This window comes from Prunus persica, chromosome G4, assembly GCF_000346465.2.
Source record: "Prunus persica cultivar Lovell chromosome G4, Prunus_persica_NCBIv2, whole genome shotgun sequence".
Classification (NCBI taxonomy): domain Eukaryota; kingdom Viridiplantae; phylum Streptophyta; class Magnoliopsida; order Rosales; family Rosaceae; genus Prunus; species Prunus persica.
The window spans coordinates 25,160,542-25,187,150 of NC_034012.1; the positions used below are offsets into that span (position 1 = coordinate 25,160,542).

General features: G+C 37.5%; 5 protein-coding genes across 11 annotated transcripts; 1 reads left to right on the forward strand and 4 right to left on the reverse strand.

The window, feature by feature from the left end:
- Positions 1,077–3,278, reverse strand: LOC18780603 (dolichyl-diphosphooligosaccharide--protein glycosyltransferase subunit DAD1). Its single transcript, XM_007212185.2, has 5 exons — positions 2,943–3,278; positions 2,807–2,854; positions 1,741–1,828; positions 1,606–1,649; positions 1,077–1,399 (listed from the first exon to the last, which is right to left on the reverse strand). Exons 1-5 carry the CDS (start codon positions 3,036–3,038, stop codon positions 1,316–1,318), a joined length of 360 nt encoding a protein of 119 aa, XP_007212247.1. The 5' UTR covers positions 3,039–3,278; the 3' UTR covers positions 1,077–1,315.
- Positions 3,612–8,011, reverse strand: LOC18779005 (pyruvate kinase, cytosolic isozyme). 2 transcript variants are annotated; one of them, XM_007213866.2, is made up of 4 exons: positions 7,744–8,011; positions 5,744–6,086; positions 5,070–5,531; positions 3,612–4,829 (listed from the first exon to the last, which is right to left on the reverse strand). In XM_007213866.2, the coding sequence occupies exons 2-4, from the start codon at positions 5,999–6,001 to the stop codon at positions 4,017–4,019; spliced, it is 1,533 nt and encodes a 510-aa protein (XP_007213928.1). In that variant the 5' UTR covers positions 6,002–6,086; positions 7,744–8,011; the 3' UTR covers positions 3,612–4,016. The 2 variants fall into 2 exon arrangements, with proteins under 2 accessions (XP_007213928.1, XP_020416937.1); XM_020561348.1 differs by having other exon boundaries at positions 3,825–4,829; positions 5,744–6,080; positions 7,744–7,968.
- Positions 8,217–10,452, forward strand: LOC109948939. 3 transcript variants are annotated; one of them, XM_020562889.1, is made up of 2 exons: positions 8,217–9,946; positions 10,138–10,452. In XM_020562889.1, the coding sequence occupies exon 1, from the start codon at positions 8,257–8,259 to the stop codon at positions 9,133–9,135; it is 879 nt and encodes a 292-aa protein (XP_020418478.1). In that variant the 5' UTR covers positions 8,217–8,256; the 3' UTR covers positions 9,136–9,946; positions 10,138–10,452. The 3 variants fall into 3 exon arrangements, with proteins under 3 accessions (XP_020418478.1, XP_020418480.1, XP_020418479.1); XM_020562891.1 differs by having other exon boundaries at positions 8,217–9,481; XM_020562890.1 differs by lacking the exon at positions 10,138–10,452 and having other exon boundaries at positions 8,217–9,481; positions 9,616–10,075.
- Positions 10,564–19,189, reverse strand: LOC18780662 (protein BREAST CANCER SUSCEPTIBILITY 2 homolog B). 4 transcript variants are annotated; one of them, XR_002271395.1, is made up of 19 exons: positions 18,574–19,189; positions 17,329–18,273; positions 17,122–17,246; positions 16,879–17,033; positions 16,381–16,503; positions 16,100–16,285; positions 15,951–16,032; positions 15,801–15,851; positions 15,623–15,716; positions 15,395–15,506; positions 15,231–15,302; positions 13,721–13,916; positions 13,463–13,645; positions 13,151–13,293; positions 13,017–13,079; positions 12,691–12,901; positions 11,433–11,600; positions 11,188–11,348; positions 10,564–10,808 (listed from the first exon to the last, which is right to left on the reverse strand). XR_002271395.1 is itself a non-coding variant. In XM_020562888.1 (18 exons), the coding sequence occupies exons 1-18, from the start codon at positions 18,914–18,916 to the stop codon at positions 11,292–11,294; spliced, it is 3,312 nt and encodes a 1,103-aa protein (XP_020418477.1). In that variant the 5' UTR covers positions 18,917–19,189; the 3' UTR covers positions 10,835–11,291. The 4 variants fall into 4 exon arrangements, 1 of the variants encoding a protein (XP_020418477.1); XR_002271394.1 differs by having other exon boundaries at positions 10,564–10,787; positions 13,151–13,296; XR_002271393.1 differs by having other exon boundaries at positions 13,151–13,296.
- LOC109948765 lies at positions 22,339–22,946 on the reverse strand. Its single transcript, XM_020562482.1, has 2 exons — positions 22,774–22,946; positions 22,339–22,696 (listed from the first exon to the last, which is right to left on the reverse strand). Exons 1-2 carry the CDS (start codon positions 22,944–22,946, stop codon positions 22,339–22,341), a joined length of 531 nt encoding a protein of 176 aa, XP_020418071.1.

A 26,609-nucleotide genomic window follows, 5' to 3' on the forward strand; every position in this document is an offset into this window, starting at 1 on the left:
AATTTTAAAAAAATTTTAAAAAAAAACCATATATGAAATGGAGTTTAGAAACACACACAAACACATTTACAACATAACAAAAAGGCTTTTAACTTCTTTTAAATTACAAACTGCCATTGATTTCTTAAAACAAACTCAACCCCAAAACCTCATAAAAAAGCCCAAAACACTCAATGGAGCATCAAAGTAATTTAATAATTAAAATTAAATTCAATAGAGCCAGCTGTCATTTTTTGAGTTTTTATTGAATTTGTTATATAAATTAAATGGTGTACGTTTTATTTATAGGTTTAGTGCTAAAAATGGATATATGACTAAATATCTCTTGTTTTTTCCTCAACATGTTCCTACATCCACGATGACAACAGTAGGTAATGACTACTGATGATAGCCGATCGGGCTGACACCCTTTCCCCAACTCTGATGTGCCAATTTTCTGTGCCTGCAAGTTGGAAAGTCACCATTTTATTTGTCTTGGCAAATCAGGGTTCAGGATACACCGTTTTCCTCTTATTGTCGTATATTCTTCTATTTAATTTTTATACTTCAATTCAAATGAAGCAGAAAGAGGAAAAGGAGAATCGCAAAGGCTTTTCGAGCCTTCGTGTTCTATCTAAGAGTTGCTTATCTTGCTGCTCGAGCTTGATGATAAGCTTCTCTTGCCCCTTTTCTCAGATTGTCATGAGTAATTTTAATGTTACAAAAACTATCCCAAAAAACGCATTGTTCTGCTTTTTTGCTGGTAATGCTCGAGTGGGATATGACAGTAAACATGTGGTCATTATGCTTTCTAGTCATACCCTGTAATGGTGAGCCACTTTATATCCACAACTAAGTGCTATTGTTTGTAATCATACAGCAGACAAGTTATCCAAACAAGGGAAAAGAACATTCAACAGATAAACTACATAAATCCGTAACCTATTGAACGCCCAACTTTCAAAGGCCTAAACACTAACTGAGCATTAAAATGGTCTGTGGCAGATACAAGTTTAACCATCTCTAGAATGAACAAATCCACAGCAACCAGTAATGTAACTAAGACATGTAAAAATAGTTTACAGTATTTTTTTTATAAAAGAAAACAATAAAACACAAGATAAAAACAGTTCCAATAAAGTATTTAAAGAAGAGATCCTGATAATGTAATAAAAGACAGATTCTATTGCAGGTTCATTTTTCAAATATTGTGGCTACATAACTTATCATGTTAAGTTTATCAAATACAAGAAAACTACCAAGAAAAAGTTACCGCATCATATCTTATCATCATTGTTCCAGGAAACAGTATCAATGAAGACCAAAAGATGCTAACTTATCCAAGGAAATTCATAATCACCAAGTGCAGCACCAAGTTGCAGAGAACAAAATCTGCAAAAGCCCGTTCTGGTGGTAAATCCTGCAGTTTTACAAACAAACACCGATCAGGACGAGGATGGAAGAGGATAGGTCAAGGTGGGCAAAACAACATTACCAACATTGTCAATTCCTTAATACATGACGAAGAAGGACCATCAGAAACGAAAACTAGTTTAGAGTGCACAAACTTCCCACAACTCACAATTTGTGAATCAGACAGAAGGACAAGAAACAAACAGAGTTTACCTTAAATTCTTTGTTTTCTTTGTTCACTTGAATACGGAGACAAACTGCAAAAGAAGTAATCGGTTTCCAAGTTAACCTCCTCATGTCCAATATGAGCTTTCACCCAACAAAGAAAAAACTACATCTTCCCCTTACCAGCAAGGACTGCTGTCCCTGTACAAGAAAGTACTCCTGAGAGAAATGAGTTAAATGGGAATGATCCGACGATAGCCATGTAAACTACCTGTTCATCAACAAAGTAGATAACTAAATCAAAGATTAAAGAAATCATATCAAATTGCAACAAAGGTGGCTTCCACCATTCATGGGTTATGATTGTAGTAGTTAATGCATGATGGCATCATTAGAAATAGGTGGAAGAATATGTTGAAGTGGGCTAGGAGGGGAAAATGACAAAATTGATCCACAAATGTGAATCCGACAGGTTGGTTTCCTTCCAATAATTTATGAAGGAGATTATCATATTCTCACGATTCAATTAAATGTCATATCTAAAATCATCCCTTTTGTGGTTGTATAAGATGAATTTTATTGGACTCTTTTTTTTTAGGAATTATATGTAGACAGCAACACTAGAACATCAAGCCTCAAACATATGTCCTTACAAGTTTTCTTCTTCTTTTTTTCTGCGGAACCTCCAAACACCTAATTATTAATATTTCTCCCTGTTAGATTCTTCAAATCCGTTGGTATATTAAACCAAATGGTGCTTCAGAAACCTCTTAAAGGCAATCTGTTGAGTCAACGCAGCTTCCATAAACCATGTATTAAAAATTATGTTAACAACATTCACCAACTAGATTCATGCACAACGGTGCCTTGTGGAATGCAAAACTATGTACATAATCAAACCGGAAGGCATACAAACTCATGATAGAAAAGACTTGAGGCTCAGATAACTATACATTTATATTCAAAAAAGAAAAAGATTTTACTGATCCTAGCTATTCACATTGATCTAACTAAATAGTAAGGAGTTCAAATGCAAAGGCAGGTCAAATTGCAAGCCTATCCAAGAATCCACGATGCTTTCCCTTCTCCCTGCTTTTGTTTTTTTAGTTTTAAGAGTAAATCAAAATGAGGCATTTCAATTCTGCATCTCGACAATTGCCCAAAAATTTAGGGCACCCAAACAGAGTAAATAAAAAAAATATATAAACATGTAAAAATGGAGAAAGGAAAATTGAGATCATGGGAGTACCTGGATGAGAGCTGTGGACACAGCGAAAGCAACATAGAGATCAATGATCTGCAAATTTATAAAAGAAAATGACAAAGTGAGTTAAGCATTTCTTTTCCTTATTTAGTGAATTCTCAGAGAGAGAGGAGAGAGGGACCTTGAGGGTGATGGGAGTGGCAGAGTAAGCTGAGCGAAGAGAACTGAAGAGGGCAAGCGCGTCCTTGGTCGTTGACGATGTCGATGCTTTCCCCATTGTTTCTCTTCCTCTATACTTCACTACTTCGTCGTCGTCGGCTGGTTTCTGAGTTTTAGATGGATCGAATACTTGACCACTCTGGTCAACCAGAACTAAATGGTTAGGGACATTATCGTCATTTTGGATAATTGTAAAAGAATCGGGTAGTAGGGTTGGGTGGGCTTCTTCAGTCTTCCCCAGTCACCACCACTACGCTACCCCAACTTCTCATCTGCATGTGGCAATCAATCATATTCACGTCCAAAGAGAGAAGTCCAAACCAAAGTCGGCTGAACTTCCATTCTGAAACTTATAAATTCTATTTACATCATCTGCTTTTCATGGATTGGTTCTTCTCGTTCTGAAATTGTGCTCACTGCTGAGACTTGAGATTATTATATTTAATCTGGGAATGCAGGTATGAGCAGAGCTTATCTGTTCTAAAGCATGCAAAACAAGAGAGGCCCTTGAACCTTGATTGATAATAGCGACCTGTTTATGTGTTTGTTTCTTCAGTTGGCCTACGAGTATGAACTAGCTACCTGATTAACACTTGTGTTTGAATCATAGCTGAGTATGTTAAAGTTCTTATTGATTTTATATGCAAATGCAAGCTTAACAAATATTATTATGTTTCTTTGATATTACAATCCATACATCCATCCTCTGGCAGATTGACTGTTTTTCTTGCTCATAAACACAAGTGTGGCGGCATCTCCACGTTTATCCAACCATGTGCTGCAGACTGTTTCATGGAAACTCCATGACAGCTGATACATTTTGTGCATCATAAAGCAATAAAAATACAGAGCGACCAAATATCCTCTCTCGCATGGCTTAAGGAAATGGAAAATAACTACACTTTTCAGTGCGCTGTGTAAGGCTAGCTAAAACATAATAAAGTGCAGAGATACTAGAAAGAAAGCAAAGTACAAGTCCATCTCAGCCACACTGTCTGCCTTACAACGCAAATGTTGACATTCTGCATCCTCAATTTTATTTTACCACGCAGATCTTAATAACAGAGGCGACTCCAATACGATGAAGTGCCACCACTGCATCACCAAGCTTGCACAGTCCCCTCTCTGTTGCTGACTTGAGAGCAGCTTCCAGGATCACCTCCGTGGATTCTGCATCAGTAGCTTTTGCAGATCCTTCAGCCAATAGAGGAATCAGCCCCCTGTAGATCAGGCTATGCCTTGCCGGGGTCTCATCACTGCAGCTCCAATCAAATGAGTCTGTTGTCAAAACTGGAACAACCACCGACAGGATAGGAACTGCTGGCCTGTACTTGGCCACCAATTTGGCTGTGCTCCCACCACGTGTCAACACAACAATGAGTTTGGCTCTGGCCTTGTTGGCTGTTCGGACAGCGGAGGATGCAAGACTCTCCAACGGGCTCATTGGAAGTGGTGTCGACTTTATCATCTCCTTAAAGATAGCCCCGTAATCAAGGGAAGATTCTGCCTCAATACATATTCGAGCCATGATCTTCACAGCAAGTTCCGGATAGGACCCAGCTGCACTCTCACCACTAAGCATGACACAATCAGTGCCATCAAGGACAGCATTAGCTACATCTGTGGCTTCAGCACGGGTTGGCCGCGGAGACTTGATCATTGATTCAAGCATCTGAGTGGCAGTGACCACAGGCTTCCCCACAAGATTACACTTATATATCATCATTTTCTGTGCCAGGAAGATTTTTTCAACTGGGATTTCCATTCCAAGATCACCACGGGCAACCATGAATGAATCAGTCTCACGCAATATATCATCAAAGTTGATAACTCCTTCCTGGTTCTCAACCTTTAGAAACCACAAGAAACACACATTCACTTGTTAACTAATGAAAATAATATCCAGTCTACTATCAATAAATCCATTAGTTTATTTGCTATGAGAGAGAGAGAGAGAGAGAGAGAGAGAGAGAGAGAGAGAGAGCATGCAGACACAAAACAAAACACAAAAACCGAAAAAAAAAAATAAAGCTGCAGGTCATCTTAGTATATGAATGCCTGGATAATTAAACATTGAAATGGCACATACCTTTGACATCAATTGTATGTGCTTGGCATGGGGTCCAAGAACTTTACGGACATTAACAAGATCTGATCCCTTGCGTACAAATGAAAGAGCAATCATATCAATCTTGTTGGGCACACCCCATTCCAGAATATCTTCCTTATCCTTCTCTGTCAGTGTAGGAAGATCCACCACAACACCAGGAAGATTGACATTTTTTCTCTCACCCAGCATTGCAGTGTTCTCACAGCGGCACCTAACTGTACCAGCTGCTGGATCACAAGACAATACAGTGAGGGAAATGGTACCATCTGCACATAAAATGGTATTTCCAGGCTTCAAGTCCACAGCCAGCTTCTTGTAGCTCATGGAAATCATCTCTTGGTCCCCCTTAATGTCGTAATCAATAGTAATGGTGATTTCCTGCCCTTCCTTAAGTTGAATAGGTTTGCCACCATTGAGGAATCCAGTACGAATCTCAGGCCCCTACAAAAAAGAAATGGCAAATTCATGGTTAAACAATTCTAATTAGCGGTACTTCAAGCATAAGTATGACATGTTCAGAAGTAGCGTTGGTGTCGAGCATAACGGCGCAGAGGATCTTGGTGTTGAGCATGACGGCGCATAAGTATGACATATTTAAGTAAGTAGCGGAAGGGAAATGTGAAATGAAAAAAAGGGTAAGGAAAGAGAGAGACCTTGGTGTCGAGCATGATGGCGCAGAGGATCTGGGTGTTGTGCATGGCAGTGCGGAGATTGTTTAGGGTCTCCTGGTGGTAGTCGTGGGTCCCATGGGAGAAGTTAAAGCGGGCGACGTTCATGCCAGCCCTCAGCAGCTTCTCCAACATCACCACCGACCGGGAGGATGGGCCCAACGTGCACACGATCTTCGTTTTGGGGATACGCCCATCATTAGGCAGATCCTTCATTATTCCCCCGATGTCTATGTTCGCCATTCACTTGGATTGATTGATTGATTTTTAAGATCTTTGATAGATCTTTGGATTGGATTGGAAACTCTTTCTTTCTTTTGACCTACAACTTCAAAAAATGAGAGAGAAACTCAGTCTAGCTATCTGTTACGAAGCTAAGCTAGCAAATAAGTGATGTAGTAGTAAGTTGCACCATATTTGACTATGCTGGACGGTTCAAAGTGCAAACTAATTCTTTATTGTTGATATTAAAATTTTCATTAATTGAACATGACAACCTCATATATGTTGTCAGTTATTACTGTACTGATAACTATGGCATTCCCAAGGTTAAGAAGGAGAGAACTTTCTATGAAAGTATGTCTTTTACTTTCTTTCAAATTTATTCAGAGTGGAATGGTGGAAAATGATTTATGCAAGAAGGTTTAATACAGCTTCTAAAACCAACTTCTACTGGCTACAATCATTCATATGGTCATTAACTTGCATTGTATTCGGCAGAAAACAGACTATTTTGTCTGTGCCAGATATGCCAAGAAGAAAAAGCAACAGATAAAATAATTTACACTACATAAATCTAAAACCCTTTAAAGAAAACAACATTTCAAGTTTTACCATTGCAGTTGCTGATTGATGATTTTCAATTCTTTCTTCTCTTCTCAAGAATTGATTTCAATCCGCAGCATGAAACTCTTCCCAGAAGAAAAGAGCATCGCAAAGGTTTAACAAATCACTAACAAATTATACCACAAGACCTAACGACTGAAAAGGCCATTTATAAAAGGAAAATGAAAAGAGCCATGAAATAGTGAACAACAAATATGGGGAAGCAGTATACATTCTCTTGGAGCTAATGGCAGCGATAGTACGAGTTTCACATTTTCTTTAGCGAATTGAGGATTGTTTTGGCTAAGCCACTAGTTCAAATACCTGATGACTGAAATGCCTAACTGAAGCTGGCAATTCCATGAATAATGAAGTCCCAAGGCAGTTCAATGAGGGCTGTGATAATGTTATGATGACACCAATGATCATAAAGATCTTAATCTCCCCAACTTATGTGAATATCATTTATAATGGAGGTGAGGGTCCAGAAATACCGACATTTATTTTCTTTAAAAAAGTCATAAACACTAATATGTAAAACTTTAACATTTGGATGAAGATGATGAAAGAAAGAAAATGGGAAATGCAGTTTCAGTTCTTAGTATTATGATTCCATATAATTCTACCCAAAAAAAAATTTGACCCTTTCGATTCAGAATGGTAAAGGGATAAATATAGGCAAAGAGAATTAAATGGCTTAACCGCTCAAGAGATGATATTAAACGGACAAAAGATGGCTGCCCATGATAAAACCTGCCTTCCACCTTCACTCAATATCTCAAGAACAACACTGTCACTATTTCTTTACCCAAAAAATGGTAAAGGGGTTTGTCCCCCCGTTTTCACCCAAAAAAAAATTACAATTTATCTCAACAACCCTTACAATACAAACTCTCTCGACTGATATAGTGCTAACCCAAACCAAACAAACCCTCAACTAACCCTAGCCTAACTGATGTTTAACAAACTAACCATAGTGCCAGCTCATCAAGTTAACTTCATCAACTTAGATATGGATTCCCATCAGTCCATACCAAAGCAGTAGATTAAAAAAGATGCAAGAATCTGATACAGAGCATAAGCATAAGTCACTAATAAGAGTAAAGAAAAAGGCAGCATGAAGATGAAAACCAAACAGCCAGAGATCCAAGGTTTCTTACCACAAATTCGCCAACTGGGAAAAATCCAGAAGCCAAAACAAGAGAGATCTTTGAAAACTGTGGTGGTCTACAGAAACAAAGCACAAGGAGAAAGGCAGAGAACAAGTAGACCGAAACTAGCAGAGACAGTAATTTGTACGGAGTAGAGTGTGATAATTAGACAGATTATGCTTTTGGGAGTGGCAGAGAGACATGCGATAGATAAAGCTTTGAAACGCCAACAAACACCACACCACCCAACCCACGTGGGCACCCACCGCATTTGTGCACTCACTCTCAGCAGCCCCCCCGCAGACGCTCACACGCGCGGGGGGGGGACCATTTTTTAATCTCGCTCGCCATGCGTCCACTTACAAACTGTTTGGGCCAAAAAATAGAAATGTGACCATTGAAAGGTTTTTTGAAATCTTCGAGTTGGGTTAAAGACAGGCCCAAGTCTCCATCAACCCAATTGGATTTCACTCTTTACCAGGACTATTAACGAAATAAAAAAAAAGGGTTTTGTTGTTACAGATGCAATTAGTCGGAGAAACTAGAGCAACCAATTATTTTCATAGTAATAGTATGCTTGTTAACCACAGACAAGTTCTCAATCCTTCGAGATTTGCTTCATCTGGAGGTTATCCTGTTCTTCACTCAAGTGGACTTCAGCACTGGTTCAAAAATTGGCAAGGACACAGAAAACATAAACTGACAGCTAGCACTTTTGCTGCCGCCGTTGGTTTTTTCCATCGCCGAAGACTCCAGCTTTGGTTAGAGAAGATTGGAGCAATTGAGCCATTTTCGGGTAACCTGGCTACCTGTTGGAGCAATATCAAAGAAGAGGAAGCACTTGAAAGATACAAGCTGATAACAGGAAATTCTGTCTTGTTTCCTGAATTTCAAGTCTATGGTAATACAAATGCTGGAGATGATTGGCTAGGAGCTTCACCAGACGGGGTGGTTGATAGGCTGGTATACGGATTGTCTTCACGAGGAGTACTGGAGATTAAGTGCCCATTTTTCGATGGAAATATGAAAAAGGCTACCCCTTGGCCGCGAATTCCTTTGTACTGTGTTCCACAGGCTCAGGGTTTAATGGAAATACTTGACAGGGATTGGATGGATTTCTATGTTTGGACTCCTAAAGGGAGTAGCCTATTCAGGTTATACAGGGATGCAGAGTACTGGGATGTTTTGAAAATGGTTCTCTCAGATTTTTGGTGGAATCATGTCCAGCCAGCAAGGGAGATGTGCAGTAAGTCTCAGATTACTGATCCCCTTGTTGAATTAAGATCGCTCAAACCAGCACCCAGGCATGAAATGTGTAGTTATGTAGTTTATGAAAGCAAACGCGTTGTTGATAGCTCCAAGTTATTGATGCGTGAAATCAATGGCAAACTGATAAACTGATGCAGCATCTATAACCACAATTTAGGCCTTTCAAATTATTCAGTTCTGAGGATATGGGACTCATCCCCATCAAGTTGCTGGAATATGGTTTGGCTTTCATGAGTTTATTGATTGATGTAAATTCCTACCGTCAGTGTCATCATAACTTTGGCCTAAATAGTGAAAGAGGAATGTACGTTGCCAGTACATGAGGTAGATTTTGATAGAGAGGTGAAAATATTCCCAGCTATAGTCATTGTATAACAACAAAAAAGAAAGGAAATGTTTGATTTCTACAGGATTGAAGAAGTAAAGAAAGAAGATTTTTAGTTGAGGAGCTGATCGCGCTGGGGAAAAACTCAAACAGGTCCTTAAATACTCTTTCTTCTACTTTTTTTTGTTCAATTTTCATGCGAGGCACCTATCATATTTGATGTTGAGCTCGAAACACAATACAATACCTTTTGGGTTTACTTCGTCGTCCCTGTTATCATTTTGCAGAAACACCTTGCATTTGCCTTTCAAAATATCACATTACTACTGGAAAAAGAAAAGGAAGACAACTTAAAGTTGCTGATGAGCCTTAATCTTACCAAGAAGTTTTGCTCATATCCTGAATGAGCAGGGGCAGTTCTTTTGACTGCAGCCCATTCTGATAGTACATGATCAAGGTGTCCTCACCGAGCTCCTTTGTTCTATTAAGTTGGAGCGGCGCCAACTAGTTTCACTTTTCTTGTGTTGTCTTAGGAATTTATCGTCCTTTGTGATTATGGATTGATTTCATATCATCTTCCTTACAGTGTAGAGCATTCACAATTCGTATATGCTATATGTAAGACTCTCACAAGCGTATTATTTATTTCCATTTTTTATTACCAAAGTCTCCATGATTTCAATCATCCATGCTCATGATCGTGAATGTAACATGATGTTTGTTTATGATGATTTTTCATTGCACTCATTCACTTTTCAATCCAAGTGGAAATTGTTCATGAGAGCTTACATGTCTGACATTTATGGCAGAGAAGTTTCCATATCGGAGAGGCAACTGTCCCTTGAACTACCAAAGAAAAAAGAAGGGTGAACCAATGTGATCATGACATTGTAGGTGCTTGGGATGGATGGGATGCATAGTCGAGGAGCAAAACACTAGCTAACCTCCGATTATAATTAAGGAGAATCTTTACATCATCAATTCTTCAATTTGAGTTAATTTTTGAACAATCTCCAACTATTTCCATTTGTGTGTGTGTGTGTGTGTGTATCCACAATTTGTTACACTTTCTCCCTTTCCCTACTGGGAAGCATATAAAAGAATACAAGTTTTTTTTTCTTTTCTCCTTTTTTCAATCAAGAGGCACAACCAAAAAAACTCAAACTCCATCCTTACTATTAAGGCACATGAGGTGCCACTATACCCAATGGCCATCAGCAAGCAGACAGTAGTTTGAGTTTCTAAATAAATAATCAATTTGTAATATCTTCCCAATTACAAAATGCTCACCATTTGAAAGTACCAAGTCAAAAAGAGCAGTGTTGCGCGCTTGGGCGACCGACCGTGGCATTCTTCATTAGAAAATGGCATCGAGTTGCAAATGCAGAATAAGAAAGCTCTTGCTACTTTCTTCCCAGCATTCATGCTTTTGCTACTTCCTAGATGAAACTCCTACCAACTGGAAGTTGGTAACGAAAATCTATGAGAAAGGAAATCAGACATCAATAAAGCATTTTAAGTGCAAAGAAGACAATGATAAATCCAATAGGAACCTTTTCATATCATGAAGTGACGAAATTCCTATGAAACTCAAGTAAATTATCCTAATTATATGTAAGCTTACAGCATAATTACTTATCTCGCAGAACCCAGCTCAGCTTAGTGCATCTTAAGTCAAAATCTAGGTCCAGTACAATCTAAGGAATAGTACAAGCTAATAACCTGAACTAAGCCATGCGGTTCTTATCACTCAACTCATTGGAAATTTAAAAACAAAAAAACAAAAATTCTATGTGACAATATAGACGCTACATGTAGCCTCTCATTGATGTAAAAGAACAGAGGTATATGAGACTTACACATAATTGAAATCAGCTCCTTTGACCACATATCCTCATTGATGTAAAAGAACAGAGGTATATGAAAAGACTTGCACATAATTGACATCAGCTACTTTGGCCACCTATCCTTTGCTAGCACCAATAATACACAAAACCCTCTCCTTAAGCCTATTGATAGTCTGCATACAGAACAAAAGAAAAGGATCAATAGAGAACAACACAGGCAATACAATTAACTGCACACAAAGTTTCAAAATCCAGACCAAGCTAGAGATCCTTCCCCATCTTTCTGTGGAGACAGCAGCATCTTTGAGATGAGAACAATGTGGAGTGTCAAAACTTAAAAAGTAAGCTGAAGTTTCTGTAGCTTCTGCTACCCAAAGGGAATTCATTTGGTCCTTTTCTCTCTTGGTAAGATTACAAAACCCAACCTATAAAGAAGAAATATAAAATATTATAAATAGACTGCTTTTAGCCAATAGGATGGTTTCATTTGGGAAAGAATGGGAGGGTTGATTACTGAGAGAATGTGGTAATGGCAATTTGAGTATGATATTAATCCCACAACTCGATCTCCAAAAATGGAAACCAGCTTTTACATACTTCAAACACCTCGATATTCTAGGTAGGGATTCCTTCTGAGGGCTTGCATTTTGTTAATTACTGACCAAATGGATCAAGTATGGGTGTGGAGTCAAATGCTTTCTATCTAGTTACCATCCAAGTATGGAATTAAGAGGCAGCACATTCAAATAGTACTTTTTGTGTCTTAAAAGATCCTATAACCATAATTAATGGGTTATATGACTTCCTAATGAAGATCGTAAATCATTCCCTCAAATTAAACAAAAGGGCACCATGAAAGTCGTCAATCTTAGATACATCAAAGTGGTTGCAGACCAAATCAATTAACCAAGACAAATTACATTTAGAGGCTGTTTTGTTTTCTGGCTAAAAGTCTTAAAATAACTCATCTAAGTTTCCCTGATATCTTGAATTATTTGGAATTTTAACTTAATGAAGGTAGCCGGTATGTAGAAGACAGTTAAGTTGTATAAAGGTCGCCTTTTGTATTATAGTAATATTTTTTAAAATTGCTTTAAATGCACACCTTGTGTTTTGTATGTATGTTTATACTTTTTTTCGATTTAATTATGTTTCTTATTAAAAAGAACCAAGGAAGATGTTGTAAGTGCAAACATAAATGTACGACTCATACGGTTAAATGTGTCAATTGTTGGTTTTAAGATGTTTATGGTATATAAAAAGCAGAGTTGAAACTTATTTTTAAACTAGAAACAAAGAAAAAGAAGATATCAAACAAACAAACATATCATTCAGACATAAACATTAAGATCAAATTCAGATCTACTCAGATATAGGATCAAAATAAAACTAAGAAATGTCACCTTCATATTCTATTTCAACATACTACCAGTGTCTCACATGATGATTTTTCTCATTACTTTATATGATGTGGTGACCTTCTGAGGTTGACTATTGAGAAGGAACAGTACATACCGTTGATCCTGTGAGGTTATAGTTTATAGGAGCAATTGAATCAACGCCAGTGTATGGTGAACAGAAGCAGACGGCAAGTAGAGAATCACATGATTCTTCTGAATTTAATTCAGATATGGAGCCATCTGTCACGAACACCCACTGTTTCTTCTGGTGAGCAGCTATATAAACCTCCCCCACAAACACAACGAATGCAGCAATATCAAATTCACTGCATAACACACCCCCACAACCCAAAAAAATAAATCAATTAATTCAACATTACTTTTCTATGAGAACAAACAGAAGAATCAATATCAAAAGCACAGGCTTAGTCTAGGATTAACCTGGAAAGAGGAACTTTACCCAAATCTGACAATAAGACTGATTTGCGAGGATTGAAAAAAGGCCTGAGATGGACATAGTCATTTTATTAACATAAGTAAAGAAAATAAAGGAAAATAAGAAACATAATACTTACTTGAAGTGTTCGACTGCCTGCTGAGATAAAGGCTGCCATGTTGTTGTGGATCCTCTCACTAGCAAGTGTAGAGTACCCACATCAGAACTTGTTGGTATAAGTCCAGAAACACGATATGCACGTCCCTCAACCAGCTCAGTCTTCTGCTGTATCAGAAGGTAAACTTGGTAATGTTCATAAGTACCATTGTAGCATTCAGAGAATAATTGTTCAAGGGAGCAGACTCGTCATTATATTTCATAAACACACATGGGGTAAGAGAGAGAGAGATCAACAAAAAGGGGATCTATACAATAACACAGTTGGGTTCACCTGCTTCTCAGATGGGTTCCAGATTGTTATTAGGCCTTCTTTAGAACTGTCTTTCCCATGACATAATTTTCTTGTTAGTCCAACCACCCTCACCCTCATGAATGGCGTGACTTCCCTCTCACTTAAGCCGGCATCTTCCAGTGCTTTCAAAATTGATTTCTCCATGTCTGACTGCTTAATTGCCTAAGTTCCAACCTGCCATGATCAAAATCTCGTTCTATACCAGACTTTCACTCAAACAAAACATTCGAAACCTACCTCCAGCTTTGATCGATATTTGGTAAAAGATTTCAACTGTTCTGAACTCATTTCTGCCATTAAAATTTCAGGTTCAGTGGCTGTTTCTAGAATCTTTAAGAGTTTTGCTCCTTCACTATCGCTATCATTACACAAATGTGAATGTTCTAGTCCTCTTTGGAACTCAGATATAATGCCTTCTATGACATTAGAGCGCCTGCACCCAAGAGAAATATCAATCACAGCACATAGGAAAGGCCTTGCAAGAGAATATGTAAATTTCAACTCCCGCTTTCTACAGCAAATTGCAAATACATCCCCTCTGAAACTTGCTGATATAACACCAAAAAGAAATCATCTTTTTGTTTAAACAAACTTTAAGATAAAACTTTAAGTGTATTCATATTTCACCAAATATCTACCAGTAAATGTGCAAGATACTTTTCATTATAAAAATAGCTAAAACATGGATTATTATTATTTTTTGGATATATTATATGATTGAAAAGGAGTGTACTTTGATCTGATGAAGCGTAAGTTTGTTTTACATAAAAGTATCTTTGTAGCATGAGATCAATTCGAGATCCAAGTACATACGCACACAAAAAATTATTAGCTCTAAAGAAGTACAACTCTCATGAGTTTAAATCTCAAGAATCAATAATTCTTGATATTTACATCTAGCAGAATTATAATCTACTTCCATCCAATAATTTAGCTGATGAGTCTTAAGGTCATTGTTGAAAGAAAAATCAGCCCCCACATAATAAGGCCATTGTTGAGATTAATATGAGTTATAAGTATTCTTATAAGCATAACACTTTCTGTTCCCCAATTCATTTTTAACTTTTCATTTGAAACATATTTTATTTACTGTAAGAATCTTCGGCGAGCCAGTTATCCATTTCAGCATATCTAGTTCTCCCACCTAAGCACATGCTAAGGGCCTGCTTTTAGTCATGCATTCCTGCACCATCTAGAACAGCATAACATGAACAATCATGTAACAAATCATTTAATGGTTTCTCCTAAACTAAAAAGTCACAAATTATCTAGAACAATCTTGTAGCTCCCATCAAATATTGAAGCAAATTTGGATTTTAAGGCAAGCTTGACATAAGACGCCTCTGTTGAGCACCATCTAGAACGGCATAACATAATGCAATCCTGATATGATCCAAATATTTTTGTAACGAAAAAGGAAAATGTTGAGCATACTTGAGGTCAAAAAATTTCAAATATAATTTAGATATTTCATTTTATATTTTTTTTATTTGTTATAATTAATTATAAAATTAATTATTTGTTGTCCCTATTGATCAAATAACTAAAACGGAGCATTTCTCTGGGAAGAACCAATCAAAGAGTTTCATTATATTCCTTCTATGATCGTTCAGCAACCAGACAGGAGAACACTTAAAAACGCTAAGCTAAAAAATTTAGATTTTGAATGAATAAAGGAAACATAAATTACGAATACTTTCAAAAAGTAAATTAACTTATAGTTCGTTTGCTTTGTCAGAATAGACACCTCTCTTGGTATGATTGCACCATTTGGGACTCCAACCTCTCTGATCTTACAACAGATCTTCCATTACTTAACCTAAAAGAAAAAAATATATATTACAGTGGTTATGTTCATAACTAAGGACACACAGTATCAACTCAAGTAAACATATAAATATTTCAAATTACCTCTCTTTGTAGAGAACAGGGTATATCCGTGTGACTCCTAGAAGAGTGCAAGGGACTGCACCACCACCACTCTTGACACAGTTAAATGCTAAGGGAGCACCAGCACCCTTACCTGTAGAGATAAATTTGAGAATCATGCATGAGAAGACTAAGATAAAACTGTCAATACACTAAACCAGTGCGAGACTACAATATACCAAAATCTAATGTAAACCAAATGGTTCTTACAAAATCCCAATCGATCAGCCCAATGAGCTCTATATGTTCCATTTATGTGCAGCCGGAAAGTAACTGTTCTTGCCACCTGAGTTGAAGCAGAAACCTGAGAAATCCCTCTATTAGCAGGAGGTAAAGATTTTTCATTTTTTTATTTTCACTTTAAAAAAATCCAAAAAACAGTGAGAACCTCAAGGGGTGAAACAGGCCCAGCCCAACCACAGAGTGCTGCTCCCCAGATCTGCATAAGAAATCATAACTATAAGCAAGCAGCAATTCTGAACAGAATTCTTTAATCAAAGAAGCCGTACTAAAAACAATAGAGCAGCATCTTAGCTACCCGAAGTTTCTGTCCAACAAACAATTTTCCACTAGCAAGCTGCTTCGACAGGAGTGCATCCAGTACAGCATCCACTGAATACCTGTGAGACAAGATAATTTTACATGCCATCTCGAAATAAGTTTAAGTGCACAAAGGTAATTACTTACCACCCATCAGTAAGCTCAACTTTTGCAGCACCACTATTTTCAGCTCTGGAGCTAGTCTCCATATTTGGGTCACAATTTGAACGAATAGCTGAAATGCATAGAACCACCATTGAAGAAGGGGATGCATCTCCTTCCAGAATCCTCTTAATTGCAGATCGGTGACCATGATTCACTTCTCTTTCATATCTGTGAAAATGCATTGCATATTGATATCCATGGATGTCCCACAAACCCCAAAAGTAAACTGTACAACTATATTATAAGTTTATAAGTATGAATACCTATACTTCAATTCCTCAAGCACATTGGAGACTGTCAAAAAATTTCCGAACGACTTAGCTAGATGACATCTCTCATAGCAAGCCAGTTTCCAGACAACCCACTTGTAGTGATTTGTGACCCACCTAGATTGAGGAAAAAAATAAGAATGCTCAACCTGGTTCAGAATTAAACAAAGATACAGAACACTGGCATATATGCTATTGATGAACTGCACACACGTTCCATACAGTGCAAACTTAACAAATCCAAGATGATAACCCAAGTGATCCGTAGTATCGGGCCAATTGGATGTACAATTTGTAGATGTGAGTTCTATGCTGGCATTCAATTTTCGGTATTTATTGAATTTGAAATTTGTACCTCTAATTATGTTACCAAATTTTGTATACGTCAATATTACATGTGCATGCTAAAGAGAAATGCACTCAATCTTTTCCTTCTAATTGTCTTTGGTCAGGCAATGTTGAAGAAAAATAGTAATGCACTGCAACACTTACTCTCTGGAAGTATATTGCATTAAAGCTCCAGAACGAGCCAACATGTGGACAAAAGCTTCTGCTCCTATGCAGTTTAAGCCAGATTCATCAAGAAACATGTACTTTTCTGCGTTACTTGCTGTAATTCTTCTCCCCGGGTCTGACAAACACTCAAACTAAATTCATTTTGATGCATAAAATACTATCAGTGCCAAGGCATACATAATCTGTTGAGAAAATTAACAGAATTATTAGTCTCCATACCATGTTCTGGTCAGGTGGTGGCATTCCAAAATATTTCTTCACATACATTCTAGTTACTGAGAAAGGATATCTAGTAGAAACCCTTCTTTTGGAACACAAATGGTCGGAGGACAAAGTAGACAAACCTGATGGAACAGTAGCTTAAATGAGAAGCATATTTAGTAACTAATATCAACAAAATTATACTAAGAGATTATTAAATTGTACCATTACGGACAAGAGGAACATTCTTGTGCAATGGAGTGGAGGAGTTGGAAGTGCGAGGCTTCTTGAATGGAGAAATAGAACTTCTTCCAAGCCTCCTCTTTACACCACTCTTTTGTGTGCTATTCATAGCAGTGGTGCCAACGGTATTTGAAATATCAACCAATGGCTTGGCTAGTGACTTTCCAACAGGATTAATCCTCAAACTACCACCATTTTCCAAATAATTGTTTTCTACTGTCTTGATGATACAAGGTTTGTCGCTAAGGGGCTTCTCCTGCCGATAAGGTAACTCACTGTTTGACTTACAGACACTTTCATTGCTAACAACATCAAATTGTGTAATCAGATTAGTGCTGGAATTTATGGCCGACGATGACCGCACTTGCTTAGATGATGATTGCAGTGGAGATACAGAAGTCTTAGTTAAAAAGTTTTTCCTAGTCATTTTCTGATGGGAGAAGGGAGTGCGTTCATCATGTCCTCTACCTTTTGAAAATGAGAAAACGGAGTCACCTGCATCCCCCTCATTCAAGAAACTCCCTAACTCTGGGTCACCAAGTAGACTCCTTGCACGTTGCAGTGCATCAGTAGAAACAGATATAGATCTTCCTCCAGCTGTATGGAACTTGATTGATGAAGGTTTGTCCGGAGTTAAATTAAGCCTTTCAGGCGACATAAAATTTAGATCAGCCTCATTCTTCTTACATCTAGTTTGTACTGAAACAGTCTTATTAATTAACGGAGACCTTGAAATGGATGCAGCATCCATAGCCACCCCACCACTGTTGGAACCCGGAAGCTTGCTGTGATCATTGTCGTCTCCCAAACCAAGCAATGTCTTTGCCCTCACAAGACCGTCCGGAGATATATTAACCATTTTCCCAGAGCCAGTCTGGAAAAGGGAATTAGAGAAACCACCTCTACTATTCGTAGCTTGCACTTGGCCTGCAGCACAGTACATTGAGCTTAGAAAATTTGGTCACTTGTGGTTGATTGAGTCATAACAAATAAAGGTGTTCCTAATTTTATATAAAATTGTGTCTTTTTTTTTTCCATTTTCCTATTGCTCTCACATCCTTAGGGTTTTCCTTGGCAAACAAACAGAGGATATGAGAAGCAGAAACCAAATTCCCCAGAATGATTGAGACCACCAAAAACTCAAAGAAAAGAAAAACCTTTTGGCATTGGACATTTTAATAAATAAATCAGAGAAATTGAAAAAATCCAGCAGAATGCCCTAATTACCAGTTCCAGTTTGAAGAAGCGACGACGCTTTGGCTAAGGAGGATGGCTTGATGGCGACGGGTCTTCCAAATCCGTTGCGAAACATCCCAACACCGTCATCAGCATCAAAGCCATTTCTCTGATTCTGAGTCTGGGCCTCTGCAAGCTTCGAACAACCTTGAAGCAGCAGATCCGCCATGGAAGGCAGCCGACTGCTCGACTTGAGCTGCTGCTGCCTTTCACTATCACTATGAAGAGTAGTAGTAGTAGTAGTAGTAGGAGTAGGATAAACGGCGCCGTTTGGTGTGTCGGGATACCACCGGTAATTGTTGCCGGCGTCGGCGAACATCTGCCACGTCGACATTTTCGAGTGTTTTGGGACTTTTTCGAGGGTTATTATCTATCTATCAACAACCTACGAACGAAACGAAGGAAGGAAAGCTTTGTTTCAATTGAATATTCAATTCTTCATTCTTTCCAAAGTCTCAGCCATTTGATCTCCTTTCCTTAAATTCTTATACAATCCTCTCTTCATTTCATTGCTTTCTGGCAAAACACCGACAAATGGCGGAAATTTAAAAAATAAAAAGCGCGCCAAAATTCAAATGAGTTATCCACGAAAATGTGTTTTTAGGATAAGTATCTATGAACCGAACTAGACTTCTTCTTTTTTAGGATAAGTATCCCTACCCTAAACTAGACTTCTTCTTTTTTTTGTTTTTTTACCAAAAGTTAGGAACCGAACTATCTACTTGAACATTTATTTTGATTTTATTTCCTCAAATTAGATTATAAATAGGGATTTTTGTAGAAATGTCACTTAAACTTATACATCAGTTTCAATTTGTCACTTTAAAGAAAAATTTAAGCGAAATGTCACCTTAAGTTTTCAAAATCCATAATTTATCACCTGACCCATCCAATTTTCCATTCATTTTAAATGGTATTTTAGTCTTTTCAATATGTAAAACCTCTTTGAAGCTCATTTTTTGTTGAAGAAAAAGGAGTCAAAACCCCAAAAGCAAGACTTTTACTCCTGAACAACCCTCAAACTTTATGGTTTCAATTTTTTTTTTTAGGGAAATAATCATAGGTACTAATTCAAATTTGAGAAAGAAATTGACAAAAGACATTATATGGAAATTGATATACAAAACAAAAGTAGCCAAAATGAGTTCACAAAATAGGTTCAAATCGTGACCAAGTCTACAACTTGTACCGAGGCCACAAAGCTACAGCACTTCAAAACATAATCCCAGTTTTTATCTATTTGTAAAATAAACTTTGCATGGTACCAAGACCAATTAAACCTAAGGCCATCCCCAATGGGAGCTCTATTTGGGGCTCAACCACCACAAGGCTCCAATATATACAAACTCTTTTTAAAAAGGCATCCCCAATGGTGCAAATTTGGGCTCTAAAACTTAAAGCCCAACTGGAGTAGTAGCTAAATGTATGAGCTTGGTTGAAGCCCTTAAAACCGAGTGAGACCCACCAATTGAAAAAGTTGCAGCCCACTTTTGTGCTATTTCTCACTTGCCTGCGACTGTGCATAATGAACTTGCCAAAAACTTGGCTGTTCATTTGCATGTTGGCCCACATACATGAACCAAAATTACAAAGTTGTTTCAACAACTCTATTCCAACGGCAATAAACGGCCAAATTGTTGTCCAACGACTATATTCCAAATTGATGTCCAACAGCAATAAACAGCCATTGTGTCTTTTTTTTATTTTTTTATTTAATAAATAGATTTGCAACTCAATTCTCCCTATAAATATCCATCATATCTCTCATAATTTTTACACATCACAACATCTTTATCACTCTTGCTCAATTTGTCAAATTTTTTCACTCACTCGATTATTTAATTTTTTGTAATTTTTTTGTTAATCTATTTTCCACCAATGGCCGAAAGTTCAAAGCAAAAAGGTGCAAATTACTCCATCGATGAAGATGTTGCTCTATGCCGAGCTTGGATAATCATTAGTGAAGATCCAATTATCAGAAATTGTCAATCAAGTGGCATGATGTGGAAATGAATAAGAGATCAAGTCATACAATTTCATCTCGATGCCCAAGAAGTTAGATCATCAAAGAGCTTGAAATCGCTTTGGATTAACATCTCCCAAATGTGCAACAAATTCTCCGAGTGTCTTACTCAAGTGGAAAGGTTGAACAAGAGTGGCCAAAATGAAAATGACAATGTGAGTTTTTTTATTTTTTTATTTTATTTTGCCAACTTAATATTTTGTCAACTAATTTAAATTATTGCATATAATATGTGTAGATTATTGATGCAAAATGACTTTTTTACGAGAGGACCAAGAAAGTATTCCTCATTGACCACTGTTGGAATGTTGTTCAACATGCTCATAAGTGGCAACCCTTTGAAGGGTTTCAATCCTCCCCTTTTGTGACGCTTCTTCAGTGGATGAATCTATTTATTTAGATGATGATTCACCGTATGAATCCATTCCAGAAACTCAAGCACCCCCACAAACCTCAAACCCATGGCGAAGGCCTATGGGACACAAAAAAAGCTAAGGAGCTAAAAAGAAAGGCTATTGTGGAAGAGTCATCTCAAGATGATAAAGAGATGAAGGAAATTATGAGGTCTTACAAAGATTGTATGATTGAGAACAAAGAGTTGAAGGTTATGTTTAAGGAAACCGCCACAATCCAAACTCCGGCAATAAGGCGATGGGTCCAACAGAAACAAGCTGATATTATCGCAAAGAGTTCTTCCCGTTCGTTAACTTTGAGGATGAAGTCTATCGTCCCCAACCCCCAGAAGATGATGATTTCTAGAATAGTTTAATAGTTTGTTTTATTTAAAGAATATTGTAGTTTGTCTTATATAAATTCCGTGTACTTTGGTTTATTATTTAAATTCCATTGTACTTTATTTTATTTAAAGAATATTCTAGTTTGTTTTAATGAATTCTAGTTTGTTCTAGTTTGCAAGTACATTGAATTCTAAACACACAACTCCAAATTTCAAGTACATTGAATTCTAAATACACAACTCTAAATTGCAATGACATTGCAATTTAGTTATTGAATTCTAAACACACAACACTGAATTTAAAAAGATAAAAATTAAAGTTCTGTTCCATATTACTCCCACAAATGTTGAATGATATCAGATCGAAGGTTGTAGTGGGCAGTTGGATCAATTATTATGCTTCGATTAATAGATTCTAATTGTATATTGCGTGATCCAAGTTCATGCGGTATTGGAGCCTCATCCACATGGTATGGTGTGTCCTCAGCATGAGTTATGTCGTCTTGGTCACGCTCATCTTCAATAATCATATTGTGAAGAATTATGCAAGTTTTCAGTACCTCCCAAATGTCTTCTCGGTACCATTAGCGAGCAGGCCTCGCAACAACTGCAAAACGAGCTTGAAGAATTCCAAAAGCTCTCTCCACATCCTTACGATACGCCTCTTGCATCCTAGAGAATAATTGATGTTGTCATCCCTGAGGATCCGAAAATGACTGGACAATTGTGTTCCACTTTGGATATATTCTATCTGCAAGATTACCTTGCTTGTTTTCTCATTCAGATAATATTGGACCCGCGGAGCACGTCCTTGAATGACGTCATCAAAAAGGGGTGACTTGTATAATACAGTGAGGTCATTATATGCTTCCGGCATTCTGAAGTTGGCGTGTCAGATCCATGTGTCATAAGAAGCAACCGTTTCAAGGATTATGGTTGGATGACCATGGTGGCCCGTGTATGCCCCATGGTGTGACATTGGGCAGTTTTTCCACTCCTAATGCATGCAGTCAAGGCTTCCTAGCATGCCAGGAAACCCCCGTTCCTCAGCTTTTTGGAGCAGTTTTTGTAGGTCCGCCCTCGTTGGTTTACGAAGATATTCAGCTCCGTATAAGTTGTTGACTACATGACAGAATCTCTTGCAAGCTTCAAAGAATGTGGTCTTTGCTATCTTCAAGTAATCATCATTGAGGTCAGCTGCTGTACCATATGCAAGCATACGCATGGCGGCTGTCATCTTCACTTGTGGTGAGAAACTAAGCTTTCTAGTGGCATTAGGTTTTTGTTTGAAGTAATCGTCGAAAGGGACAATTTGTTCCATTATTCGATTAAACAACTCATGCCTCATGCAAAATCTATTACGAAAATTTGAAGGGGGATACAACGGATGGTTAGAGAAGTAATTTTGAAAAAGGTTTTCATGGGCACTTACTCGATCTCTTGGTATAGTACGTCGTCATGATGATGTACCCCATGGACAACCATCGAGGTCTTCTCCTTATTCTTCGCTGCTTTTTTCCTTTGGTAGTTTTCGAACATTTCCAAAAACATTATGTTGGCACTTGTCTCATCACTAGAAGAGCTATCATATCCATTGTTGGCCATTCTTGTGCGGTGGTAGAAGAATGAATATTGAGAATACAAGAGTTGGGAAGTGGTGTGTTATGAAAATAAGATGGTTGTTCATTTATAGAGGATGTGATGGTTTAAGAGATAACAAATATACGGATGAGATTCATATGAGGTAATTCGATCCAATGGTTATTATAAGATGTAATCTGAAGAGATTAGATTTTTTATCTGAAGCCATAACTAATGAGACCCACATCCATCTACCACTATTATTATCTGACAAAAGTAAAAGACATAGGGATGGAAGGCCATAACGAAGGGGACATCATCATGCCTACCACAATTATTATCGACAATGTAGATAAGAGAGAGGTGGAAAGCAATAATGCAAGGGACTCATATCCAACTTTGGGATGACCGTCGTATCTATGAAATAAAATGTTGATTTCCAAATCTTGTCCAAATTTTGTTTTTTGGTTGAAATGTTCACAAAAAAAAGACTAACATAACTTGAACAAACATTAAAGTAAAATAGTTAATAAAAAAAACACGTAAATCAAATTACATCATAAAAAAATATAGAGCCCGCCATGAATATAGAGCCTCCCATTGTGGGAGAGATTCCTTTAGAGCCCCAAAAATTCCATCGGAGCTCTAAATGGGGCTCTATAAACCCTTTTTAGAGCCCCAACCATTGGGGATGGCCTAAGTGCTTTATGGTTTCCATATGTTATTCTTCTTGGCATAAGACTTGGTGTTGGTTTTCATTGTGCTTGTTCTTATAGAAGAAGAACTTGGGTTTGAGACTTGTGCATTGGATTCGAACATATTTCTTGTAGATTGTATTCCTCTTGGTATAGAGTGTGCTTAATTTGCTGAGGTTTCACTTGTCCTATTTCCTCCATTTGTCTGTGACTGTTGTTGGCTTGGATTTGCTGAAGCTTGCCCTATTGAATCACCTTCTCCATTCACCTGTACCAAATCAAATTTCATTGCCAACTTCTCAACATTTAATGAAATAAAAATAAAACATAAAATCTCATTATCTTTATACCTGAGCTCTTTTTCCTTGCTTCCTCCTTTCACATGTAGTAGCATTATAGCCTTCTTGACCACACTTGCTGCAGTTGATCTTGATGAAGCATCTTTGAAGTTTGTTTGGATTTGAAGGAAGTTGAATCTCATCTTGCTCCCTACATCTGAGCATCCTTGGTCTCCCAGCTTGCTTGTGATATTTAAGGGGTCTAATAGGCTGATGGTTTGTCACTGGCCAATATTATTCACCAACCATTGGGTTGATATAAGGCTTGTAGGCTCTTAAGAATGCTGATTTCTTATAACAAGAGTGAACATAGTTGTATGGATCCTCCTCTCTTCTGTATATTGCAGAAATGCCATAAGAACAAGGAATTCCAGTGAGATCCTACCTCCTACATGAACAAGTGTGGGCTGTCAAATCTACCACAAACTGTGCCTCACTTGATACTTCTTGTCACAAGCAAGACAAGGAATGCAAGAACTGTAAGATTTTTATGTCTTAAACCTCACTCAAGTGGTCTGCTAATCAACATAGAGTTCCAAACTGATGTGGAGACTAGGAATTTGATTATAACTGGACTTGTAAGTCTTGGAGAGAAGTGTTTCAGACTGCTAAGGTTCCTAATTCATAGTGGATTAGAACTCCTAATTCTAATGCAATAAGGAGAGGTTGAGGACTCCTTGATGGGCAAGGAGTTTTGACAGATGCATATAAATACATAGTCTCTGCTCATATCGAATCACCCCAATCTAGAGAGCTCATACCCCATCTATGAGAGAGTATACAAAAATTGATATTGAGAAGTGTTATGTGTCAAGTTGCTCTTTCGATCATTCCAATGGCTACAGAACAAGGTAGTGTTCTCTTATATGCAATCTATTTGGTTTACATGTGGTATCAGAGCTTAGGTTACATGTTTTAGAACTTAAAAGCAATTTAACCAAGCATGTTAACAAAAGTCTTAATAATTGGAACGACACATAATTATGTTTTCACTAATCTGAATTCAAGTTTTACTAGTATATGTCTGTTTTCCACTCTTCTTTTTATATAGATCTGTTAAGCATGTTTCATATATAAGGCTCTTGTCATCCATGCTTGAAAGCTTCACGATCAAGAATCCAAGAAATCTTGGATCAACCAAGCAAGCCACAACGGCTTGGTTGATTAAAGAATCTCGGATTCAAGAAAGATGATCGAGAAATCTTGCACAATGGACCATTGTAATCTTAATTGCCTTCTGTCCACAAATATTGGTAATCATGGTTATGGTGATTCACTGTGGTGTGATGCAAAATATGGGTATATGAATTAAATAGTGATTGTTTTCAATCCACAGATGTGAGAAATCATCCTAAGAAAGAAATTCATGTATCAATTATTTTGGTGATCACTAAAACATGTTCAATTCTCATCCCGCATACGTAAATTGATAAATGTATAGACTATTTGGGGACAATTTTGATTTATACATTTGTTTGTTTCAATAAACTCTCTTATAGTTTTTGCTACCAAACTTAACACCATCGAAACCCTCAATGGATCAAACTACAAGAAATGGAAAAGGGATCTTGAGATGGCTATGGGATTTCTAGACTATGACTTGGCTATAAGAAAATAAGCTCCAGAAAAGCCTGTTGAAGGAGCAACTGCTGAGGAAAAGGCTCACTTTGCCAAATGGGAAAAGGCAAATAGGATGACTATTTTGATTATGCTCAAGTCCATGTCACCAACTGTGAGAGGAGGTATTCCACCTTCCAACAATGCTAAGGAATTCATGGAGTTGATTAGCTTGAAGGAATCTGAGAAAGCTAAAATGGGATCCTTGATTAACAAACTGATAGACATGAGATATGCTGGAAATGGATGTGTTAGGGTGCATATTCTAAACATGATCGATGTTGGCATGAATTTGAGGGGTTATGGAGTCAATAGATGATGTTTATGTTGGCATGAATTTGGCATGAACTTGCACTCAACTCAGTGCCTACAGATTTCAAACAAATCAAAAGCTCTTATGTTGCACAAAAGGACTCATGGTCTATCAATGAGTTGACTGCAATCTGAGTTTAGGAATAACAAAACATCGAGAAGGAGAAATCTCTCAATCATGTCAATTTGGTCCAAGACATGAAACCTATCAAGAAATATGGAAACAAGGAAAGAAATAAGGAAAACAATGCCGCTGGAAAAACCAAGAACAATGACAAAAGTTCAAATGCAAGTAGGTGTGACTGGAATTAAGTGTTTTTTCGGCAAGAAGTTTGGACACATGAAGAAAGAGTGTCACAGGTACAAAAGGTAGTTGGAAAAGAGGCAGGCTAAAGGTAATGAAATCCAAGTTTGTTTTGAATCGAATTTAATTGATATATCATACTATAGCTGGTGGCTTGACAATGGGCCAACAATACATGTTTCTAATTCCTTGTAGGGGTTCATAACCAAGAGGGTGCCAAACAAGGGTGAACTGAAGGTGTTCATTGGCAATGGAGTCCATGTAGAAGTGGAATTCATTGGAGCAGTCAAGATTGAGTTAGAGTCTGGTTTTATTTTGGATTTATTTGAAGTAGCTTATGTACCTTCCAAGAGAAGGAATTTAGTGTCAGTAGCTAGGCTTGTTAAAGCCAAGTTCGAGGTAGTAGTCGATAATGTTGGAT